The following is an 18,585-nucleotide window of genomic DNA, read 5'->3' on the forward strand; positions in this document are numbered from 1 at the left end:
TAATTACGTATGCTAATCTCAAGACGGTATTCAAGGCGAAGCGTGCACAGATTAGGGACTTGTGTGTGTAGGTTTTGTATTGTAAGTTGTCTTGAAATTTTAAGGATATTAAATTTGTTTGCTCGGATACAACAGCGGGCAAGTCAGAAGTATATCGTATTTTAGTCTGAAAGACATTGTAGTTCAGTAACCGCCACAAAGGCTCAATTCAGCACACTTTATTGCAATGTGTCGGCCCGACACGAAGTCAACACTCCTCACTCACTCGTGCTCGCTCAATCAAGTGTCCCGTATGTCACGCGTGTAACCGCTGTACACTACAGAAATCCACCGACATTGATTCATGTTTTGATGAAATTTGTCCACAGCTGGCTGATCACGTGATCCCGACCCCAGGCTTTATCAGACTTCAGGAAGTTGCAGACGGGCAGCAGACGAGAGTTCTTAGAGGAATCAACCGAACCTTGAGGTTGTTCTATCCCCAGTTTTTTTTGTTTTTGTTTTTGTTTTTGTTTTTTTTAAGTAATTTTCACAATAAACAGCAAAATTTCCTTTAAGGTAGAACTATTTGGTATTCTTATTAGACTGACGAATTTACCTCCTTTGAAATAGCTTTTGTCTCGTTTCACAAAAGTAGCGTTTCAGTTGTCGAACAGTGATGAGTTTACACTACTAAATTCCTCTTGAAACATAACAAGCTAGGGGCGGGTCCAGAAAATCCAGAAAGAGGGGACCGAAGAAATTGTGGTGAGAGCGCAAGCCCAAGCGCAATTTGGAGATTCTACTTAACAACAATTCCGGGGGCATTTGTGGGCAAAAAGTTAAGGCTTTGGAAGACAGATTTTAAGAGGATTTTATGAAACGATTGAGTGCATAATACCACTCGAAAAACGGTTAGAAAAAATTTTTAAAAATACGAGGAAAAAGGGGGGCCGCGCCGCCCTCTGAATCCGCCCCTGTAAGGATTTGAAGCCCAAGCACAACTGGACAAAAATAGGAGGTGATTTGGAAAGGGAAGAAGAGTCAAGTGAAAAATGTGAGGGGTGGTGCAGGGAGGTGCTGGCCGCGCATGGCACTAGACGGAGAAATTACGTTGCGTAGATAAAGTATCATTATGATTCGATCATGACGTCGTAGTTTCTACCGGTCCTGGAAAGGAGTTATTTGGTATTTTATGTCACTACTTGCGAGCATCTGTATTGCGTCACTCGCCCAAGGTGTAAGATCCAACCCTGCGCAACCCGTACAACTTACGACCTCTATCTTAGCAGAGTTTAGGTTTGTTACAATTTTTCTTGTTCTTTCAGGCAACTGAAGGTGACCTCCTCTACGCAATTGTCTGTACGCATTCTAAAGCAGGAAGAGGATTTGAGGTTTTCACAAATAACTTTTAAATTTTCCTATTTCTCTGTCAGTAGCCCTGAAATTCTTCAATCAAATAATTAATCGATCAGCTAGTCAATCAATCGTAGTGAATGAACAAGGTTACAAGCGTAAAATAATCAACTTTAGGTGGCTCATGTGCGGTTTCCGGTTCTAATCATTTGATGGATCAATACTACCACTCTTTATCAGTGATTGTACAATAATGGTATCAAAGAAATGCCCAATCGTTTGACATAATAGGGTACCATAGCAATAGAATAACCTGGAAAAACGACATCGCGAATTTTAGCTTCAGGTGGTTATAACTCAAAAACGAGCTCGGTGGCACCCATTTTTTATTATGGAACCGTAATCAACATGTTCAGATACAACTTTCTGCAAAGTTGTTGTTGTTGTTTTCTTTTTTTGTTTATTTATTTATTTACTTATTTTTAATGTATGAGGGGTGCAGAGCCCTCCTTAAATTTTCGAAAATCTATTGATATTGGAATAAAGCCGAGAGCTTGGTTGCATAAAGCGTCTAAAGATAAATGTGAGTTTTCTGTAATCGTTTCAGCATTCCAAAGGGTTTTCTTGTACTCTTGTTGTGTTGCTTGTCCCCAATAAACTGCCTTCGGCCGAGTAATTCAATATACCGCTCGGGAAAATCCTTCGGAACCTAGGGAACGACTGTAGAAAACCCCTACTTTCCTTAAGGACGGTGCCTACTAATATCGAAGTATTTTTGTGTGGTTTATGACTATGCGGGAAAAGCCGATCTTAGCAAGGGCTGTTGGAATTCAAAAAGAAAATTGGGGTAACCACGCATTTTTTAGAGATAATTAAGCAACAATTATTCTAAAAAGCAGTAAAATACAAGCAATGTATGGCGTTTTTTTGTGTCACATTGAAGCTTTATTATCTCTGAAAAATGCATGGTTACCCCCAATTTCCTTTTTGGATACCAAGAGCACCTGTTAAGTTCAACTTTTTTCCGCATATTTTTAAAACGCGCAAAAATATCCCTGTATTAGTAGGCACCACCCATAGGAAACCCGCGTATCTCGAGATGCGCAGAACGTATGGCAGTAACAAAAGTAGTAAATATGCAACCCTCCCAGGAATAATAATTTGAAGGTTTGAAAATACGATAGCTAATTCCAATTCATCTATTTAACAAATCGACGGCAGTTTTCCATGGTCTATACTCTTATAGACCATAAAATGACGTCAAAAATGTTCAAAACTCAAGTGGAACCACGAGCCGCAGGCGAGTGGTTTCACTGCCAAGTTTTGGACATTTTATGGCGTCATTTTATGGTCTATAAGAGTATAGACCATAGAAAACTGCCGTCGATTTGTTTTTTTACAATAACATGGAAAAAGGACGAGCGGAATTGCCTATTTTTTTCGTTGAGAAAGCGCGCGCGTTACATCTGACGTCATTTTTATTGTCTGTACTCTTATAGACAATAGCTACGAGCCAATTAGCGCGCGGGAATTTGGACAGTTATTGTAAAATTACAAATCCTGTGAAAACCGGGTAATATCCGGAAAGAAGGCGTAGGCAATTTCGTCGTTCTCATAGAATTGTGCATTTTACATTTTTCAAGTTCATCTGCACTGCTGTTGAAGCTGAAGCGAAGAATTCCAGGACAGAGACGCTACAATGCAGAACAAGAGGTAAGGAACAGATTGGATTATGATGGCATGCCTTGTATTAAAAGTTCTACATAGGCCTTATGATAACCTGTCTCAGAAGGTCGGAGGTTGTTTATTCAGACCGTGTGATAATCATGCTAGTCTTTGAGGATTCTTCATCTTATGCCCAGGTTAAACATCCTAACGTTGTCATATGTTAGTTTTAACACGTCCAACAATTGTCGTATATCAACATTGGCCACACAGCTAAACATCATGTAAATTCACTCCAACAACCATCCAATAAAAAACAAAGACTGTGATCAAAATTGTACCTTCCCTTTTATCTTCAGCATTCGAAAGTACAGGAGGAAAGTACTACCCATGCCAAATTTTAAGTTGTAATTCCAACGGGAAGCTCGATTATTTCAAGCGTGATTTCCACCGTCATTACCAGATTAAAACGTCTGCGAACCACATGGAGAGTTGGGCCGAGTAGAACATGACGTCACAATCTTTGGTCATTTGCTGTGTACGTTCAGCTGTCAAAACTATATTGTTTTCTTTCAAATGCAGCCCGTGCAATCGTAGCCTCGAGCCAAAAGAGCGTCTGCGAGGGATGCTGGTGCAATCGCCACATGATGCTCGCTAGAAAATTGTTGCCAAAAACTCTACAGAGGCATCCCGTGAATCACAACTGAAGTAAAGCAACGTTTACTGAAGCTAACTATACAAGGATGGATAAGATCAAGAACGATGTAACCGTCAACCCGATCCTTGCGACAACGTTGCAAAATTTAGGCTAAACTTTTCAAAATCATTGAGCGGTGCGGCAGGATGCTATGCGCCGGCTATGCCTCTTTAACATCATTTTAAGATGGGGTGCTAAACGTTGTAAAATTTTGCACAACAATATTAGAACGTTTAGCCCGGGCTTTAGAAACACAACAGTCACATCCGCTCATCTAAGGTACTTCTGTTTTCAGGTGATATTTGACGCCGCTGAGGGTGCCACACCCGCGTCTTTACGTCAGTTTGTCAGCAGGGTATCCGACATACCTCTTAATCAACTGAATGTGGCCAAATACTTCAGAGAAAAATACGATTGGCTGCCTATTATGGATGCGCTCACTAGTCAGGTATGTCAAACCTAAGCTAACGTTGTACAGAACGCTGAGAGTTGATTTGGATATTTGAGCTGAATTTGGGGGTGGTAGACATGGAAGAAGACGTCTTCTCCCACGTACAAAGAACGCCAACCGGTAGCAAAGTGAACTGTGAATACAGTCCCCACCCCACCCCCGCACTCTTTCGATATAACCGAACCGGCTTTGAGCGATAAGAAAGGCTATATTCTCGTATACAGCACTGAAAGCAAAACAGCTCCCTCTCGCATTCGTAATAGCGGTGTGAGAAGAAAGGGGGCTCTACAAGGAAGTGTAAATCTACCTCATTCAGTCAAAGGTCTTTCTGGAATAGAAAAGGTTACTAGGCTATGGAATCCTTTAGCCCGAGATTTTGGTCTCTCCATTAATAACTGTTCACTAAATTGATTCAAAGGACAAGCTTTTCAAGTCTCTTATGACCCCGACGACCCTCGATCCGTCAAATCCGTATGTACTTCATGTAACCTAACCCGGAGCCTAACAAGGAACATTAAAGGTTGTTTCTAACTCAACTCAATTCATTTATAAGGACGGTGCCTACTTTAGTTACTGCGCATACATTCTGCGCATCTCGAAATACTCGGGTTTCTTATGGGTGGTGCCTACTTATACAGGGATATTTTTGCGCGGTTTAAAACTATGCAGAGAAAGCGGAACTTAGCAAGTGCTCTTGGTATTTCAAAACAAAATTGGGGGTAACCATGCATTTTTCAGAGATAATAAAGCTTCAATTCGGACAAAGAACGCCATACATTGCTTTGTATTTTAGTGTTTTTTAGATCTATAAAAATGGGTGGTTACCCCGATTTTCTTTTTGGATTCCAATACTCCTTGCTAAAATCTGCTTTTCCCGCATAGTCATAAACCGCGCAAAAATACTTCGGTATTAGTAGGCACCGTCCTTAATTCATAAAATCTTATCTTATTTTATGTGTTTTTGACGTCCCTGCCTGTATCTGTCATTTTTCTTTTTCTTTTCTTATTTATTATGTATTTATTGCACTGTAGTGACCTTGGCAAAGCTAATAAAAAAGAAAGATTGAGCATACGCGGCGGTGTGTTGTTTATGTCGATCAAAAAAGAAAATTTTTGTAAAATAACGTTCAAACGTACCTGGTAAAGAAAATTAATGACGATCTCTTTGAATGTCTGTTCTACCAGGGAAAACACAAAGGCAAGAAAAAGAAAATCAACTTAAGGCAATCTCCGTTTCACCTTCAGGATGGAGACGTCATTGGTGTGAAGGTAATGAAATGTATTTCCTCGTAAAGTTTATATTAACAAGATGCCAGAGGGTGCGGTGAAGGCGCGAGCGGGGAGGCACAGCGCGCAGCGCGCGACCCGTTTCGGGGGGCTTCTAATTCTGTGGACCGTCGACGCTCATTTTCTTCAGTTTTGATATTTAAAAGGAGAACGGACCTTTGGAGTCAGAATGGGTAATAGGCAGGTGTTGAGGAGAAACAAAAGTTAAAAAAAAATGAGTGAGCAGATTGTTTAAAATGAAAACGTTTCTTGGCGTTGTAAGAGTAAAACGCTACAATTTCTCACATTTTCCGTTCTCCTATTCTATTATACCGGAAACGAGATTGTAAATCTCTCTATTGACTCTTTATTTGTTAACGACGTTATGTTGAGCAATTTGGTGATTGTTGTTTGTTTTGTTGCCTTTTTTTATTTTGAAGGATTGCGCTTTGGATCAGGACGACAAAGACGATTTTAGCACAGCAGCTGATGATGAAGGGAAGGAAAAACTTCGACAGGAAGAGGAGGAGAAGAAAAGAAGGTAAATCGAAACTTGTTTGTCTTCCATGAAAAAGGGGATGGTTAGTAAAAAAACTATGGTACTGCGTCGATGAGGGAGTGAAAACTAATGTTTGTTTTTATCAACTGAGTTAACTTATGTTTCTAAAACACGAGCAGCAGTGTTTTATCAGGATTTAAAACCACTAGGCGCAGCCCAGTGGTTTTAAATTCCGATAAACACGTGCTGCGAGTTTTTTGAACGGCTTCCAAAACATTCCTGGAAAAGCGTGTGTCAATAGAGTTCATAACAATGATGCTTTTGTGAACGTTGGAAATTAGGATACGAGAAAAACATTAAAGATCGCACACTAATAAGGAGGTGTTTTTATCGGGTTTTAAAACCACTGCACGTGATGTTTTATCGACCATTTGATAGGTCAATGGGCTTATGAATTATTAATGAGTTTTTGAATTACTTTATCAACTCAGTCGACAAAATCAAACATTCGTTTCCAAGAACAGGAATACTGTGAATGGTTTGAGCAATGGGCTGTCCTTAGCCTGTCTTTACAATTTTGTTGATTGATTGATTGGTTGGTTGGTTTGATTGATTGATTGTTTTTGCAGGAGAAAAGAAAAGCGAGCAAGAAGACCTGAAGTCCCACTTACAATTCACGTGGACGACTTTAGATAGCAGTTATTTACTAAAAGAACGGTGCAGTTTTCTAATTTATAGTCAACGTCAAGGGACTGGTCAAAAAGTATAGGGTGGGGTGGGCCGGAGCATTTGCAAATGTGGTGGATGAAAAACACATGGCCCACCCCGTCCTTTTGGCACAAAACTGACTGACCGCAAACAGTGTAACAGAAATTTATTTCCTCGTCTCAGTCTCGCCATAAATATTGTAGTAATGATAAGAAATCAACTTTTAAATCAATTTTTAAGGACTGTATGCGGTCAATATTATCAAATTTCTTAACGAATTTGAGCGCCTGTGAGGTGCGAATGTAATATAGTAATTAAGTTTAGCACAGCTAGCAAATAAAAGGAGAATTCGTACAAAGAGATGAGTGGTTTTATTACCATTTTTAAAATTAAGATTATAAGGACTATTACAGCCATTTTTTAGTATCAGTGAACCCTCTGAAATATTTCAAAGAAAGATAAAATAACTGCTGATACTAAGTAGGGACGAACAACGCATGCGTCATCAGTGGAATTCATAAGGGTAGGTGGATTCTTAAACAGGAAGTTCCCGTATAAACGGGAGTCTGGCCAGGCCATTCTCACCTTCAGTTGTCAATCAACCATCAGAGTGTAAACAACTGGCAAACAACGTGTGTCTTTTTATACAGCCCTTACCGATAAAATTGGCGTAGTTTTCGTAATAACCCTTGTTAAACAAATTAGAACTTGATATCTCATATTGTTGTGGTGATATTATAAAATTTTGAGGCATATTTTTCGGAGGACGCTTGAGTCCACAACTTGCCAGGACTGAACAGCGTCTAAATTTGCATCTCACGCCCGAAAAGGTGTGAAATGAAGGAGGGGCTTGCCCTTTTATATCGGAACTTGAGTCCTTCAACTGAAAATAAGCCCCCATATGTGAGTTGTTAAGGCAACTGTTACCATTCTGAAGGACACTAACGCTTGAAACTATTTTGTGAACTGTAGAACCGATGTCAAGTTGTAAAAAGTAGTCGAAAAACTCCCGTTTTCACCAAGGTTGTATCGTATTTATAAAAACTTCTATTCCGCCTTTATATTGCAAGCTAAATTTACCTATACAAATTTTACATTGTGGTTTATTGAAATGGATTTTCAAAGTAACATTTTACAATCCCATCATTCTCTAGTTGTAAAATGTCCATGTCGTTATAACCTAGGAAACCTGTTAACACTTCAGCCGTGTGTTCGCCTAATATGGGTGGTGGCGTGGGGACTCCCTGACAGGTTTGCCCATTGTACTCCACAGCAGGCCCTGAAACATAACGAATTAACGATTATTCCACGAGCTACGCGCCTCGTTCGCTATCTATCATCTCATATCCAACAAACGTGAGTGGAATGAGCCAATTATTTTATTTAAACAATCAAGAAAATAATATTGCTAGATCTTGCTGATTTCGCTTTGCAAGAACAACAATAAGACAATTTAATGGTCGCTATGGTTGTTTACCATTTAATAGGCCTTATCACGGTTTTCGACGCCATTTTGACAGGTAGGCAAACAGGCTTGAAATAACAGTGTTTGTATGAAAATCCGATGTCAAATAATTTTCATAAAACATCGCTTCTGAAAAATTCATGAATTGGAAACTTTTGGCACTAGAAAAAGGATTTTAAGAACAAAATTAGAGGGATGTGGCTGTGACAGAAAGCGTCCAGTCGTGTTTTGAACTTTCCATACATTTGTCTGTATAGCGAACCAGCCGTGAGCTGCTACTAAAAATAGTTCGCGGGAAAAAATACAGGGAAATGTATGGAAAGTTCAAAACACGACTGGACGCTTTCTGTCACAGCTACATCCCTCTAATTTTGTTCCTAAAATCCTTTCCCTAGTGCCAAAAGTTTCCAATTCATGAATTTTTCAGAAGCGATGTTTTATGAAAATTATTTGACATCGGATTTCCATACAAACACTGTTATTTCAAGCCTGTTTGCCTACCCGTCAAAATGGCGTCGAAAACCGTGATAAGGCCTATCAGAAAACCCGGTTGGTCAACAGGTGTGGTAAATGGAAAGCGTCAAAACCCGAATGGGAATTTCCATACGGGGATTTGCTGTTCCATTTACCGTGGCTGGATTTTGCAGAGTAAAGCCTGGAACTAGTAGCCGTGATGCGATTCAATATGGCGGACGAAATCGTTCTGTTGTACGAAACTGTTGTAATAAACTCATTTTACTCGCAACCTGGGACGCCGAACCAATAGAGGTACACTTCTGACTCACCAGCAACGACATTGCCCAAGCAAGCAAGCCACAAACTCCACAATGAAACATTTGTGAATCTTGCGAAGCAGCCATGTTTGTTATTTGAGCGGGAAAGCGAGCTGTGTAGCCACGCGATCCAAACCGAAAGGCCTGGAAATGGCCAGAAAGAGCGAATAGAACGCACAATTTCCGTTCGGAAATTCCGTCTGGGAATTTTGGTCTACTTTTCAAGAAATCCCGTTTTCCCCGGAAATTCTCCATTTGGGAAGACCAAATTAGTCTTTCCATTTACATCGCAACCGAAATTTCCGGATTTTTTTTCGAAATGGTAAACAACCTGTTTCTCGGGCATGGCATAATCTCATATACCATGGCCGCTAAGCCAATCAAATTCCTGGAATTTCATTGTACAATGATCCAGTTTTTTATGATACACAATATTTGTTAAATGCCCGTATGTGGCACAACATCGTCCAAGTGGATTGGAGACCATTTATTAGCGTTCAGAAAATGACAGGGTCGTTTTCCATTCTCGTCCCAGAGCCCTCCGAGCCTCAGCCAAAGGGACCTACCATCTCTCCATGTCCCGAGTTTTCGGGAGGATTTACCTGTGAACAGACCACTCGGTGGGGAACAGGGCACCCTGTCTGGGTCAGTCGCCTCCTCCCTACCCGAACAGGTCGTTTCCATTCACCGACTTTCTTGCGCGCTTTTTCTTACTAACATGCCTGTTCACACATGGTAGGTAAAAACTCTAAGTTCATTCACAGCTTGTGACATTGCTAGAAAACCGACACTGGGCTAATTCTCAAGGGAGCTTGGCGCGGACTCCTCCACAAAATATGTGGGGATAAGGCCATTTATTTACGAAAATTCCAGAGTCCATAAGACCAGAAAATCAATTATCAAAAACATTGCTGGAAGCTGGAGTTTGTTTCCTGTCCGAATGCCGACATCAAGCTGGGTACTTCGACAACGTTTTTGGCCTTGAGGGTTAGCGAACGAGATGTTGCATTTTACTTTGAGATTTTAATTTGATCACAGGGCTTACCTGGCATTCGTATCCTGCCCGCTGTGGGGTGATCCATTTCTTGAACCATGCCTTTGTACTTAACCTGTGAAATGAAGAATGAATGTTCAACAACGTTTTAGCATTTTTCGGCTAACGCTCGAAACGTCAGCTCTCAAATCTTATTATGGTGGCCAAATTACCTTAAAGGGCAGTATCATGGGAGATCGATGGGAGATATCATGATTTTTGGCCAAAATTCACTAAATTTAAACTTTGAACAATGTGTTAATTAATTTCTCAATCGCTAATTTAAAGAAATATTAATAGTGATTCTAAGACGAAAGTTTGAACCAAAATATAGTACAACCGGCGATTTTTAGTGCGTTACAACAGCGAAAGTTGAAAACGTCTGCCAGACGTTTTCAAAGTTGAACCCCTCTTTATCTTGGTCATCTGCCGGCGAAAATATCCTTGGATAGTTTCTTTGCATTCTGATAGTCTTTTAATGGAATTTTGTCATTATATCTTAGCTGCTATCAACCGAATAGCGTCTTTCCGAATTTCGATGTGTTACTAAAAATAGCGTGATACTGTCCCTTTAATCTACTCTGTTGATAAAACCGAACATTAATTTTAAAAAGTATCTGTAACATATACGTTCTCTCAACATCACTGATCACGACATCATATCAATGTCCCACGTGATCGCTAAGTACATTTTTTTGTCAGCGGTCATCTAGCAGAGTGGCTAGGATTCGAACTTAGATTCAAACTATTCACCATCAGGTCAAACCATAGTCTCCTTCGCAGCCGCTCAGGCCGGAGTCACGCAACGCTCCTCGTCCCCACTCGTTGCGTGACTCCGGCCCGAGCGGCTGCGAAGGAGACTAGTCAAACCAGTAAGACTCGCTTACACACCACACTCTGTCTTTCCTTAGTGCCGACTGGCTTACCTGTGGGTCTTCAAAAACCTGTTTTATATTATTAATAGGTCCGTAAGGAATGCCGGATCCATCAAATAACTCGGTCCACTCCTTTGTAGTTCTTTCTTGAAAACTATGGATTGGAGAAAGAGAAATCAATTGGAATGTTAAGGACGGTGCCTACTAATACAGAAGTATTTCTGCGTAGTTTATGACTATGCGGAAAAAGCAGATCTTAACACTAAAGGGCTATTGGAATCCAGAAAGAAAATTGGGGGTTACCACGCATTTTTTAGAGATAATTAAGCAACAATAACTCTAAAAAGCTGTAAAATACAAAATACTATAAGATAGATAGTTTAGATAGATAGTTTATTAGATACAACTTTGCAACCCAAGGGTTGAATTACGTTATATTTACAGTAAAGGATTAAAAAATATATATAAAATAATAATGCATTTTTCCAAAATGGAAGCTTTATTATCTCTAAAAAAGGCAGGTTACCCCCAATTTTTCTTATTGAATACCAAAAGCACCTGTTAAGTCACTACATTTTCTCCATAGTTTTAAACCGCGCAAAAATATTCCTGTATTAGTAGGCACCACCCATAGGAAACCCGAGTATCTCGAGATGCGCAGAACGTACGCGCAGTAACAAAAGTAGGCACCGTTTACAGCAGTTATCAATCACACCATCTCGAATTTTACGGAATTTTTGCCATTCGACCTCCTTCAATCACCCGGTCTCTAGCAGAAAAATACGCCCAGTAGCGACTGAACAGAAACAGCTGACTTCTTTTAAAATTTGAAACTGGGTACACATGCGAAATGTGACAATTTAATGCGCAAATGCCCCAAGAGTCCGTTCTTAGCTCGTCTTAATTAAGGTTACCCGGTACCTTCAGAGGTGTCTTCAGAGTTGTCTCGCCACTAAGCGATGTAGCGCGTCCGGTTTAAACTGTAGATACCTGAACCCTTATATCAAATTTAAGCTTATAGAACTGGCTATCCAACTAAACCAAGAATTTAAAAAAAAAATGAATTGCCGAATTTTTAGCGCTGTTTTCTCGAATAATTTTTTTTCACTTGGAGGAGCCACTTCAAAGAGCTAAAACTCAAAAGGAATTTGTTCGTTTGCCTTCAAATTTGGACAGTAGCTAGTTTAACATATAAACAACAAAAAGGTGTCTGCGAATTTTTTCTTTCGAAATATTTTTTCTCCGAGAGCGATTTTTGTACGATTACTCCACATTTTTTTCATCCTACTTCGAAAATGCTCTATAACTTTTCACTGCGATTGAATATGGCAAAACGCCGACACGTTTTTTTAGCGCTTTGAGTCCGGAAACTGAGGAGCAAATTAAATTAGCAAAAAACAAAATTTACTTTGACTTGTAGTTTTAAAAAGATGATTCGGACGTTCGCAATTAGAGGTCGTGAAAAATTTGACAATTCATTTTATTTCAAAACTCTTGGTATAGTTTGATAGCCAACTCTATGAGCTTTAATTTAATATAGGGGTTTAGGTATCTACAGTTTAAACTGGACGCGCTACATCGCTTAAACGCGAGACACCTCTGAAGGTATCGGGTAACCTTAACTCACATCTCTTTATTCTCTGTAAAAACAGCTAACCTTTTCTCTAGAATAGCCAGCAGCTGTGAGCGATTTTCAACACGAGCAGCATTTGTGCTGTACAAAGGATCATCGGCTAAATCATCCAAACCTAATAACTAAACAAAGAACCTAATCACTCGCTTATTCCATGATAAATAATGGTAATTGAACTGATTGGAGTGCAGTTTGGTCTGAAATCATAAGCGTGATTTCAGCGCGAGTTCGATTTGAAATCACAAGTATGATTTCAGACCAAAATTGCACGACACGAAGTATGTTCAATTACTACTTTATTACACCCATTTTGAAATCACACAGTTTTGTTTTGTTTTTGTTTTTTGTCAATATTAATATTTATTTATCAACTCCAGGAAACCCTCTTTTTAAGTGGAGCAAAAAATAGTGTGATTCGTGAATAAATCGCACTGTTGATAGCCAATCAAATTGCAAGGATCACCAGTGATTTCAAAACGGATGTAATAAAAGGCCGCGGAATTCCTGTCGAATACCGTAAATTGGACGCCTAAAAGTCAGGTAACACTCCATTTGCCTACGAAGGAATAGCCCAAAGCCCAAAGAACAGGACAGTTTGCGATTACAACATCGTATCTATAATCAAACAGGAGGTTCAGCTTACATTGCAAAGCTTTCTAAAAAAGCCGTCGTTTCCAGCACCAACCAAGAAGTATCCATCCCGAGTTTTAAAAGCCTGTAAAATAAACAACAGAGGCGTAATGGTAAAATACATCATAGAAATTTACAAACACAGTCGCAGGCAGAGACCACATCGTGGATCAGGCCCGGTTGTTTAAAGCAGGATTAGGATAGACCAGGACAAATTTCAATCTCAGAATTAGAATTCGGTTTTATACGGCTTAACGACGTGGATGCCTTTAGAAATCACAGGCTCCTTTCATACTGCGACCCAGCATCAAACTGTAAATATCAGTAGAAATGCTTTAAAATAACACCACGAATCAGAAGCTTTGGTATTCTTTTAATCCCACGCTATAAGCATAAATTAGAACCGCGCTCTGCATACGCCTAACTTTGTAATGGGTCAAGCCTAAACGGGTAACATTACTGAAACTGGAAACTGGAAAACTATGGAGAGCATTTTTAGGTTGGCTTCAGGATGCAACTACGCGGCATCAGTAAACATTATTTACTACGGTGGAACCCCGTTAATACGACCACCTTCGGGCCGTGAAAATGTGGTCAAAACAACGGAGTAGCCGGATTAACGAGGTTGTAAAACTAAGGAAATGACTGAATGTTCAATTCGTTTGGGGCACAAAAAAGTGGTCGTAAGGCGGGGTTCCACTATACTTCCTTTGAATTCCACATGCTCTAACATTTCCTAGCGTACTTGATGTCTTACGTAGCTCTTATGTGTGATGTAACTCACCTGATATGGGACAATACTGTGATGTGCGGTACCATATCGTCCTGTCTCAAATCCAGCATTAAGATAACTAGTGGCAATGTGAGATAGCATGGCTACCTAGAAAAGGGTAACATTTGGGCTTAATCTCGCACTATCTTGGTTCTTTGAGTCTATTTGACTTAAATATTAATGGATGACAATTCGAAATGAAAACTACTGAGCAGTACTTTCCTGTGGTGCTGTTTACCATGCTGTACAAGGAGGTTGCAACGTTTGAGTCCATGGATGATATCCTAAAGTGTGACCGTTCAAATGAAGGCTACTGAGCGTACGTTCCTATGCCGCTCCGAAATGTTGTAAAAGGTGCAGTTTTCTAACTCTTGAATCTGTGTTTGAAATACCTTTCATTAAAAGGTTCACTTGAAATAGGATCATTTAAATGAATACTATTTAGCACCATTGCCTGTGATCACTGACCACCGCTGTCGTCATCACCATCATCATTATTTAAACCTTAATTTCAACCCTGTATAACATTCAACACAATGCAATGGTCTTCTAGAGGAAAGTCGATTTGAGCAGTTAATTAAGTTTTATATACTGATAATTAACTATACCAACTAAAACACTCCCAGGGTTAAAACATATAACCAAAAATTTCTTCATTGAAAAAAACTAGCCTGTGCACAGCCGCTTCCTCCCCTCAGGAAAAATCCTGAGGGGAGGGGGCGGCTGTGCACAGGCTAAAAAAAACCTTTCCCTCTCAAAATCAAGGGTGAATCATTGTTTGGCAGTGGTAAAAAGTCCTTGGCAACTTCAGCAGGCTAGGACAGGCTTCAAAACAAACAAAAGACTTGGCTTAAAACGGAAAAAAATCTTTAATCAGCAAGCTTATGTCATCTCTTTTGTAATATTTGATTAAAAACTCGAGCAAAAATCACGCATGCAAAATGGCGATCAAGCTTCGATTCTTTTTTCTTTTAACAGTGAATAAGATCCCACGTGGAACCGCAAAAAGTAAGCAACAACGGCAAACTTTCAGGTCTCAAATCCTTCTTAACAATCATGACTGTGTACAGTAGTTAAACAATATATGAGACAAGTACCTGTGAGGCCAGTAAAGAGCAGTCTATTTTCTGGCCCATCCCTGTTTTCTGTCTCTGTAGCAATGCTGCCAATATGGCTCCCTGTGCATATAATCCTGTTGTTAGGTCTGTTACTGCAACACCAACTTTACATGGACTTCCATCCTAAGAAAATAAAAGGCAAAAATTGCTAATGAGATGTAAAAAGAAGCTTCCGGATGAACCTGTTTGCCAGGAAAAGGTAAGTGGGGAGTTGAGGTTTTTTGAAGATAATGACACTTTGGTGGTGAATTAAAAGAGTTATTTTCCTCAATAACTTGTGCGGATTTTTTAAGATTTCATTTCCGTTTTTGTAAATTATTAAATTGACAAATGAACTTTAAATTGGCTGATAAAAGTAGCCCTGTAAACCTTTGGAATAGCCTTAAGACTCCTCCTGAACATGAGTACCAGTATTACTCTCCCCACCCCTCCATTGAATCTTAAGGATTACCTACTTTCCAATAGATGGGATGCCAGCAAGGCTATCATAACGTTTTAACACAGGGAAGATATCAGTAAGCACATTTTCACCAATTTAACATCCCTATATGTCATAATGAAGTGGTCTTTGTGGCCTGAAGTGGACTGAGCTTCTAGGGGCGCATGGAGGCATGTACCCCAGAAAAGTTTTAAAATAAGATCCTTAGAAATGCATTTTGTCAACTCTGGAGTAATATTTAGAAATACATTTTAACTTGTGTTACTTGAACTGACCTGTTGCTTATTAAAATAACAATTTTAGGGTCTAAACAGGTTTAACAGCCTACTTTCGAGAAACGGGCCCCTGAACAGTTAACAACTGAAAGTCACATTACACATTACATAATTAGAAGATTGATTAAAGACATTAGTTACCTCAGGACCTGTGATATGCATCAATCCACCAACCCCTGATACTACGACATCATACCCAGGTCTCTGATCATAAGGTCCTCCAATGCCATATCCTGTTAAGGAGCAATATATCAATGATGGCATAGATGCTTTTAGACTGTCATATCCTAAACCCAGCTTGTCCAGTTTTCCTGGTAGATAGTTGGCCACTAGAACATCACTTTTTTTGGCAAGCTGTTAATTAAATAAACAATAACGATAAATAATTAATATGGGACCTGCATTGAAAAGGGTGACATAATCTTATTTATGGAACAAATTATAATGATTATTGTGGAAAGATATATTTTGTTCTTCTTTTAAGAAATCTTAATTTGCTTTTAGTGACAACATCTATTAGATTGGGAATTTTACCTGCATACCTGCAACCTTTCTAAACTCACCTTTCTAACAATTTCTGCACCCTTGGGATCTTTGATGTTTATAGCAATACTCTGAAAGTGTAAAAAAATTACCAAGAGAAGTTAAGGCCACAAGACAACTGTGGGGATGAGGGACAGGACCTAGGAGGGAGGGTGGGGGTACTCCCATATATAAGCTATATTGGTATGAGCCTCTGAAGGGTTTGGTTCTCAAGCAGTTTAGCCTGGGATAGAGTATAGAAATCTGATTTTGGGTTTGGATTTTAGGTTTTGGTCAAGAATAGGGTATCATTATTTAGAAAACTGATCAATTGCTTAAAGAGTGTAGTCTACACTAGGTTTCCTGGGAATTGAAACTAAAAAAAACCTGTTTTATTTGTTGTTGTACACAGACGAATCTGTTTTGGCTGGACTGTGAAAGTGACCAAGTTTCTGGAAAATAGCAAGTCTGGGATGGGGTAGGGATTTTTGGTGTTAAGTCTAGTAGTAGGGTTGCAAAATGGAGGTAAGGGTTTTAGAGTCCCAGTGCTCCCCCACCCCAACCCCCACTGGGGGACAGGACCTTCCTGAAAGTAAAATATCCTCCAATTACCTTTTTGTTTCTGTTGACAGAAAGAAAATACGTACTTTCATCTCCACAACATGGGGGAGCCCATGAACGAGTGTCATCTCCACCCTCTAATTAAAAAAAAGTAAAGAGAAAATTACATATTTTTGAAAACTGATTTCAGCCTATTACCATCATTTTTCAGTCGTAACTTACATTTGACAGTAAGTTTCCACAAGAGACAGGATTACCTGGGTTCTCAACTTTAATTATTTCTGCTCCCAAATCTCCCAGAAGCATGGTTGCAAATGGTCCTGCAAGAATTCTGTCAGAAAAGGAAAAACAAAAAATTAAACAAGAACAGAAAAGCAGACTTAATATTAATAAATATTTATCATTTCCCGCTAATGTGTAATGCTTCTGTGGGGAGGTGCTCCACCATGGCTTAACTAGAGAATCCTCCACTCTGAAGCTCTTCTCCAAAAAATATTGGCTTCACAGCTTTACCGTGGGAAAGACCACCCCTCCCCTCTGACAAATTTGTGGAGGCCTAGTAAAACCCCATGAAATAGAAGAGGAGGGGTGGCCTTTTTCACTGCATAGCCAAGTAACACAATTTTTGGGTGGAGAGCTTCAAAGTGGCGGGGTGATTGTGCAGTTCCAGACAAAAAAACCCATACCCACCCCATGGAAGGTCAATGGAAATTCCCAGGGAGAGGGAGGTCTTAAAAGCCAAAATTTTAGAAGCAAAGTATGAAGGAGTGGGGGTACAAGACAAAAAACGTTCTGTAGAGGGGGGAGGGAGAATATGGATATTTTTTGGAACTGCACATTCTGCAGTTACTCGCTTAACTGGGGAAGGTACTTTTTTCAAGTATATAACAGGTATAGCAGAATTAAGTAGCTCTGTTGATTACATCAGTGGTATTAAAATGAGGGCTTCTGTAGCATACCTGGATAAGTCCAGGACCCTTACTCCTGATAATGGTCCGGTTGTCAAGGATCGTCTACCTGTAGTAAGAGTATTCAGAGCATTTACTGATTAATTAGCCTGCGAACAGCAGACGTATTTCCGGTCGTACGACCAGAAATACGTCTGCTGTTCGCAGGCTACTGATTAATTAGAACTCATGTGAAAAGGTGGAAACTTAATTTAGTGACAATGGGGACTTTGACCATTTTAGTGGACTAACTAGCACATTTTCAATGACATTTAGAGACTCTTTTGACCATTCGCAAATGCCCTGGAGTGGGGCTTTCAAACAGAAAATCTCAGGTAGGTTCAACTGCCCTGCCTATAATGCCTGGCCTCTCCTCCTATTAAGACATTCCAAAAATTTTCCGACCCCCCCCCCCCCCCCCACAAAGCCTCTTATGCAGCCATTCTTAGCATCGTCACGCAATGCTCCTCCCAACACTAAGAACGGCTGCGTAGGAGATGTCCCCCCACCCTTTGTGGAGGGTGGTGGGTGGTTTCTGTCATAGGGGCTGTCGGAAAGCAGACAAAATTTTGCACCTCTAAGATGCAAATTTTTCAAAGGTGCCGACAGCAAAATACCATGGTGTTGGAATCTGATCTTCCATGGGGGTAAGGGGGGTGGGGGGTCGGATAATACATGGAAGGTCCCATTATAAAACATTGATAGAAACGTACATTATATGGAGGAGCTAAATTAACGAACCTTCGGGGAAAACAAATCAACTGACCAGAAAAAAAGACTTACCCATTGAGGTTATCTTTTTATAGCAACAGCTATTAAAAGGTAAAACAAAACGAAACAATTTTCGACTGTTCATTGTCGACATGTCGATGAGCTTCTGTTATTTTGGTCTCTTATAGTCATCACAAACATGAGGTACCT

The 18,585-nt window shown here is 39.8% G+C and overlaps 2 protein-coding genes across 5 annotated transcripts in view; one reads left to right on the top strand and one right to left on the bottom strand.

The window, feature by feature from the left end:
- The window catches only part of LOC146474120 (ubiquitin carboxyl-terminal hydrolase 40-like), a 60,676-nt gene extending 53,695 nt beyond the window's left edge, over positions 1-6,981 (top strand). For both annotated transcript variants that reach the window (XM_085117396.1, XM_085117397.1), the window contains exons 34-40: positions 369-469; positions 1,308-1,373; positions 2,979-3,048; positions 3,993-4,145; positions 5,334-5,417; positions 5,855-5,955; positions 6,543-6,981. In XM_085117396.1, coding sequence (XP_084973522.1) covers positions 369-469; positions 1,308-1,373; positions 2,979-3,048; positions 3,993-4,145; positions 5,334-5,417; positions 5,855-5,955; positions 6,543-6,609 — 642 coding nt within the window. In that variant the 3' untranslated portion in view covers positions 6,610-6,981. The remainder of the gene's footprint in view (positions 1-368; positions 470-1,307; positions 1,374-2,978; positions 3,049-3,992; positions 4,146-5,333; positions 5,418-5,854; positions 5,956-6,542) is intronic.
- A 598-nt stretch (positions 6,982-7,579) lies between these two features.
- Positions 7,580-18,568, bottom strand: LOC146474126 (succinyl-CoA:glutarate CoA-transferase-like). 3 transcript variants are annotated; one of them, XM_085117404.1, is made up of 13 exons: positions 18,448-18,568; positions 17,677-17,734; positions 16,975-17,048; positions 16,769-16,854; positions 16,198-16,248; positions 15,776-15,988; positions 14,900-15,043; positions 13,815-13,910; positions 13,044-13,115; positions 12,425-12,522; positions 10,819-10,921; positions 9,905-9,968; positions 7,580-7,900 (listed from the first exon to the last, which is right to left on the bottom strand). In XM_085117404.1, the coding sequence occupies exons 1-13, from the start codon at positions 18,527-18,529 to the stop codon at positions 7,725-7,727; spliced, it is 1,317 nt and encodes a 438-aa protein (XP_084973530.1). In that variant the 5' UTR covers positions 18,530-18,568; the 3' UTR covers positions 7,580-7,724. The 3 variants fall into 3 exon arrangements, with proteins under 3 accessions (XP_084973530.1, XP_084973531.1, XP_084973532.1); XM_085117405.1 differs by having other exon boundaries at positions 17,677-17,730; positions 18,444-18,559; XM_085117406.1 differs by lacking the exons at positions 7,580-7,900; positions 9,905-9,968 and adding an exon at positions 10,353-10,637 and having other exon boundaries at positions 10,754-10,921.
- Positions 18,569-18,585: the final 17 nt, after the last annotated feature.

This window comes from Pavona decussata, unplaced genomic scaffold (assembly GCF_977016875.1).
Source record: "Pavona decussata unplaced genomic scaffold, jaPavDecu1.1 SCAFFOLD_91, whole genome shotgun sequence".
NCBI lineage: Eukaryota > Metazoa > Cnidaria > Anthozoa > Scleractinia > Agariciidae > Pavona > Pavona decussata.

Excerpts from the sequence above, each read along its gene's own strand:
- LOC146474126 (XM_085117404.1), bottom strand. The coding sequence starts at position 18,529 with ATGTCGACAATGAACAGTCGAAAATTGTTTCGTTTTGTTTTACCTTTT. Across the intron at positions 16,855-16,974 it reads AATTAAAGTTGAGAACCCAG|AGGGTGGAGATGACACTCGT; the intron begins GTAATCCTGTCT and ends TTTTTTAATTAG. Across the intron at positions 13,116-13,814 it reads ACAGTATTGTCCCATATCAG|GCTTTTAAAACTCGGGATGG; the intron begins GTGAGTTACATC and ends TTTATTTTACAG.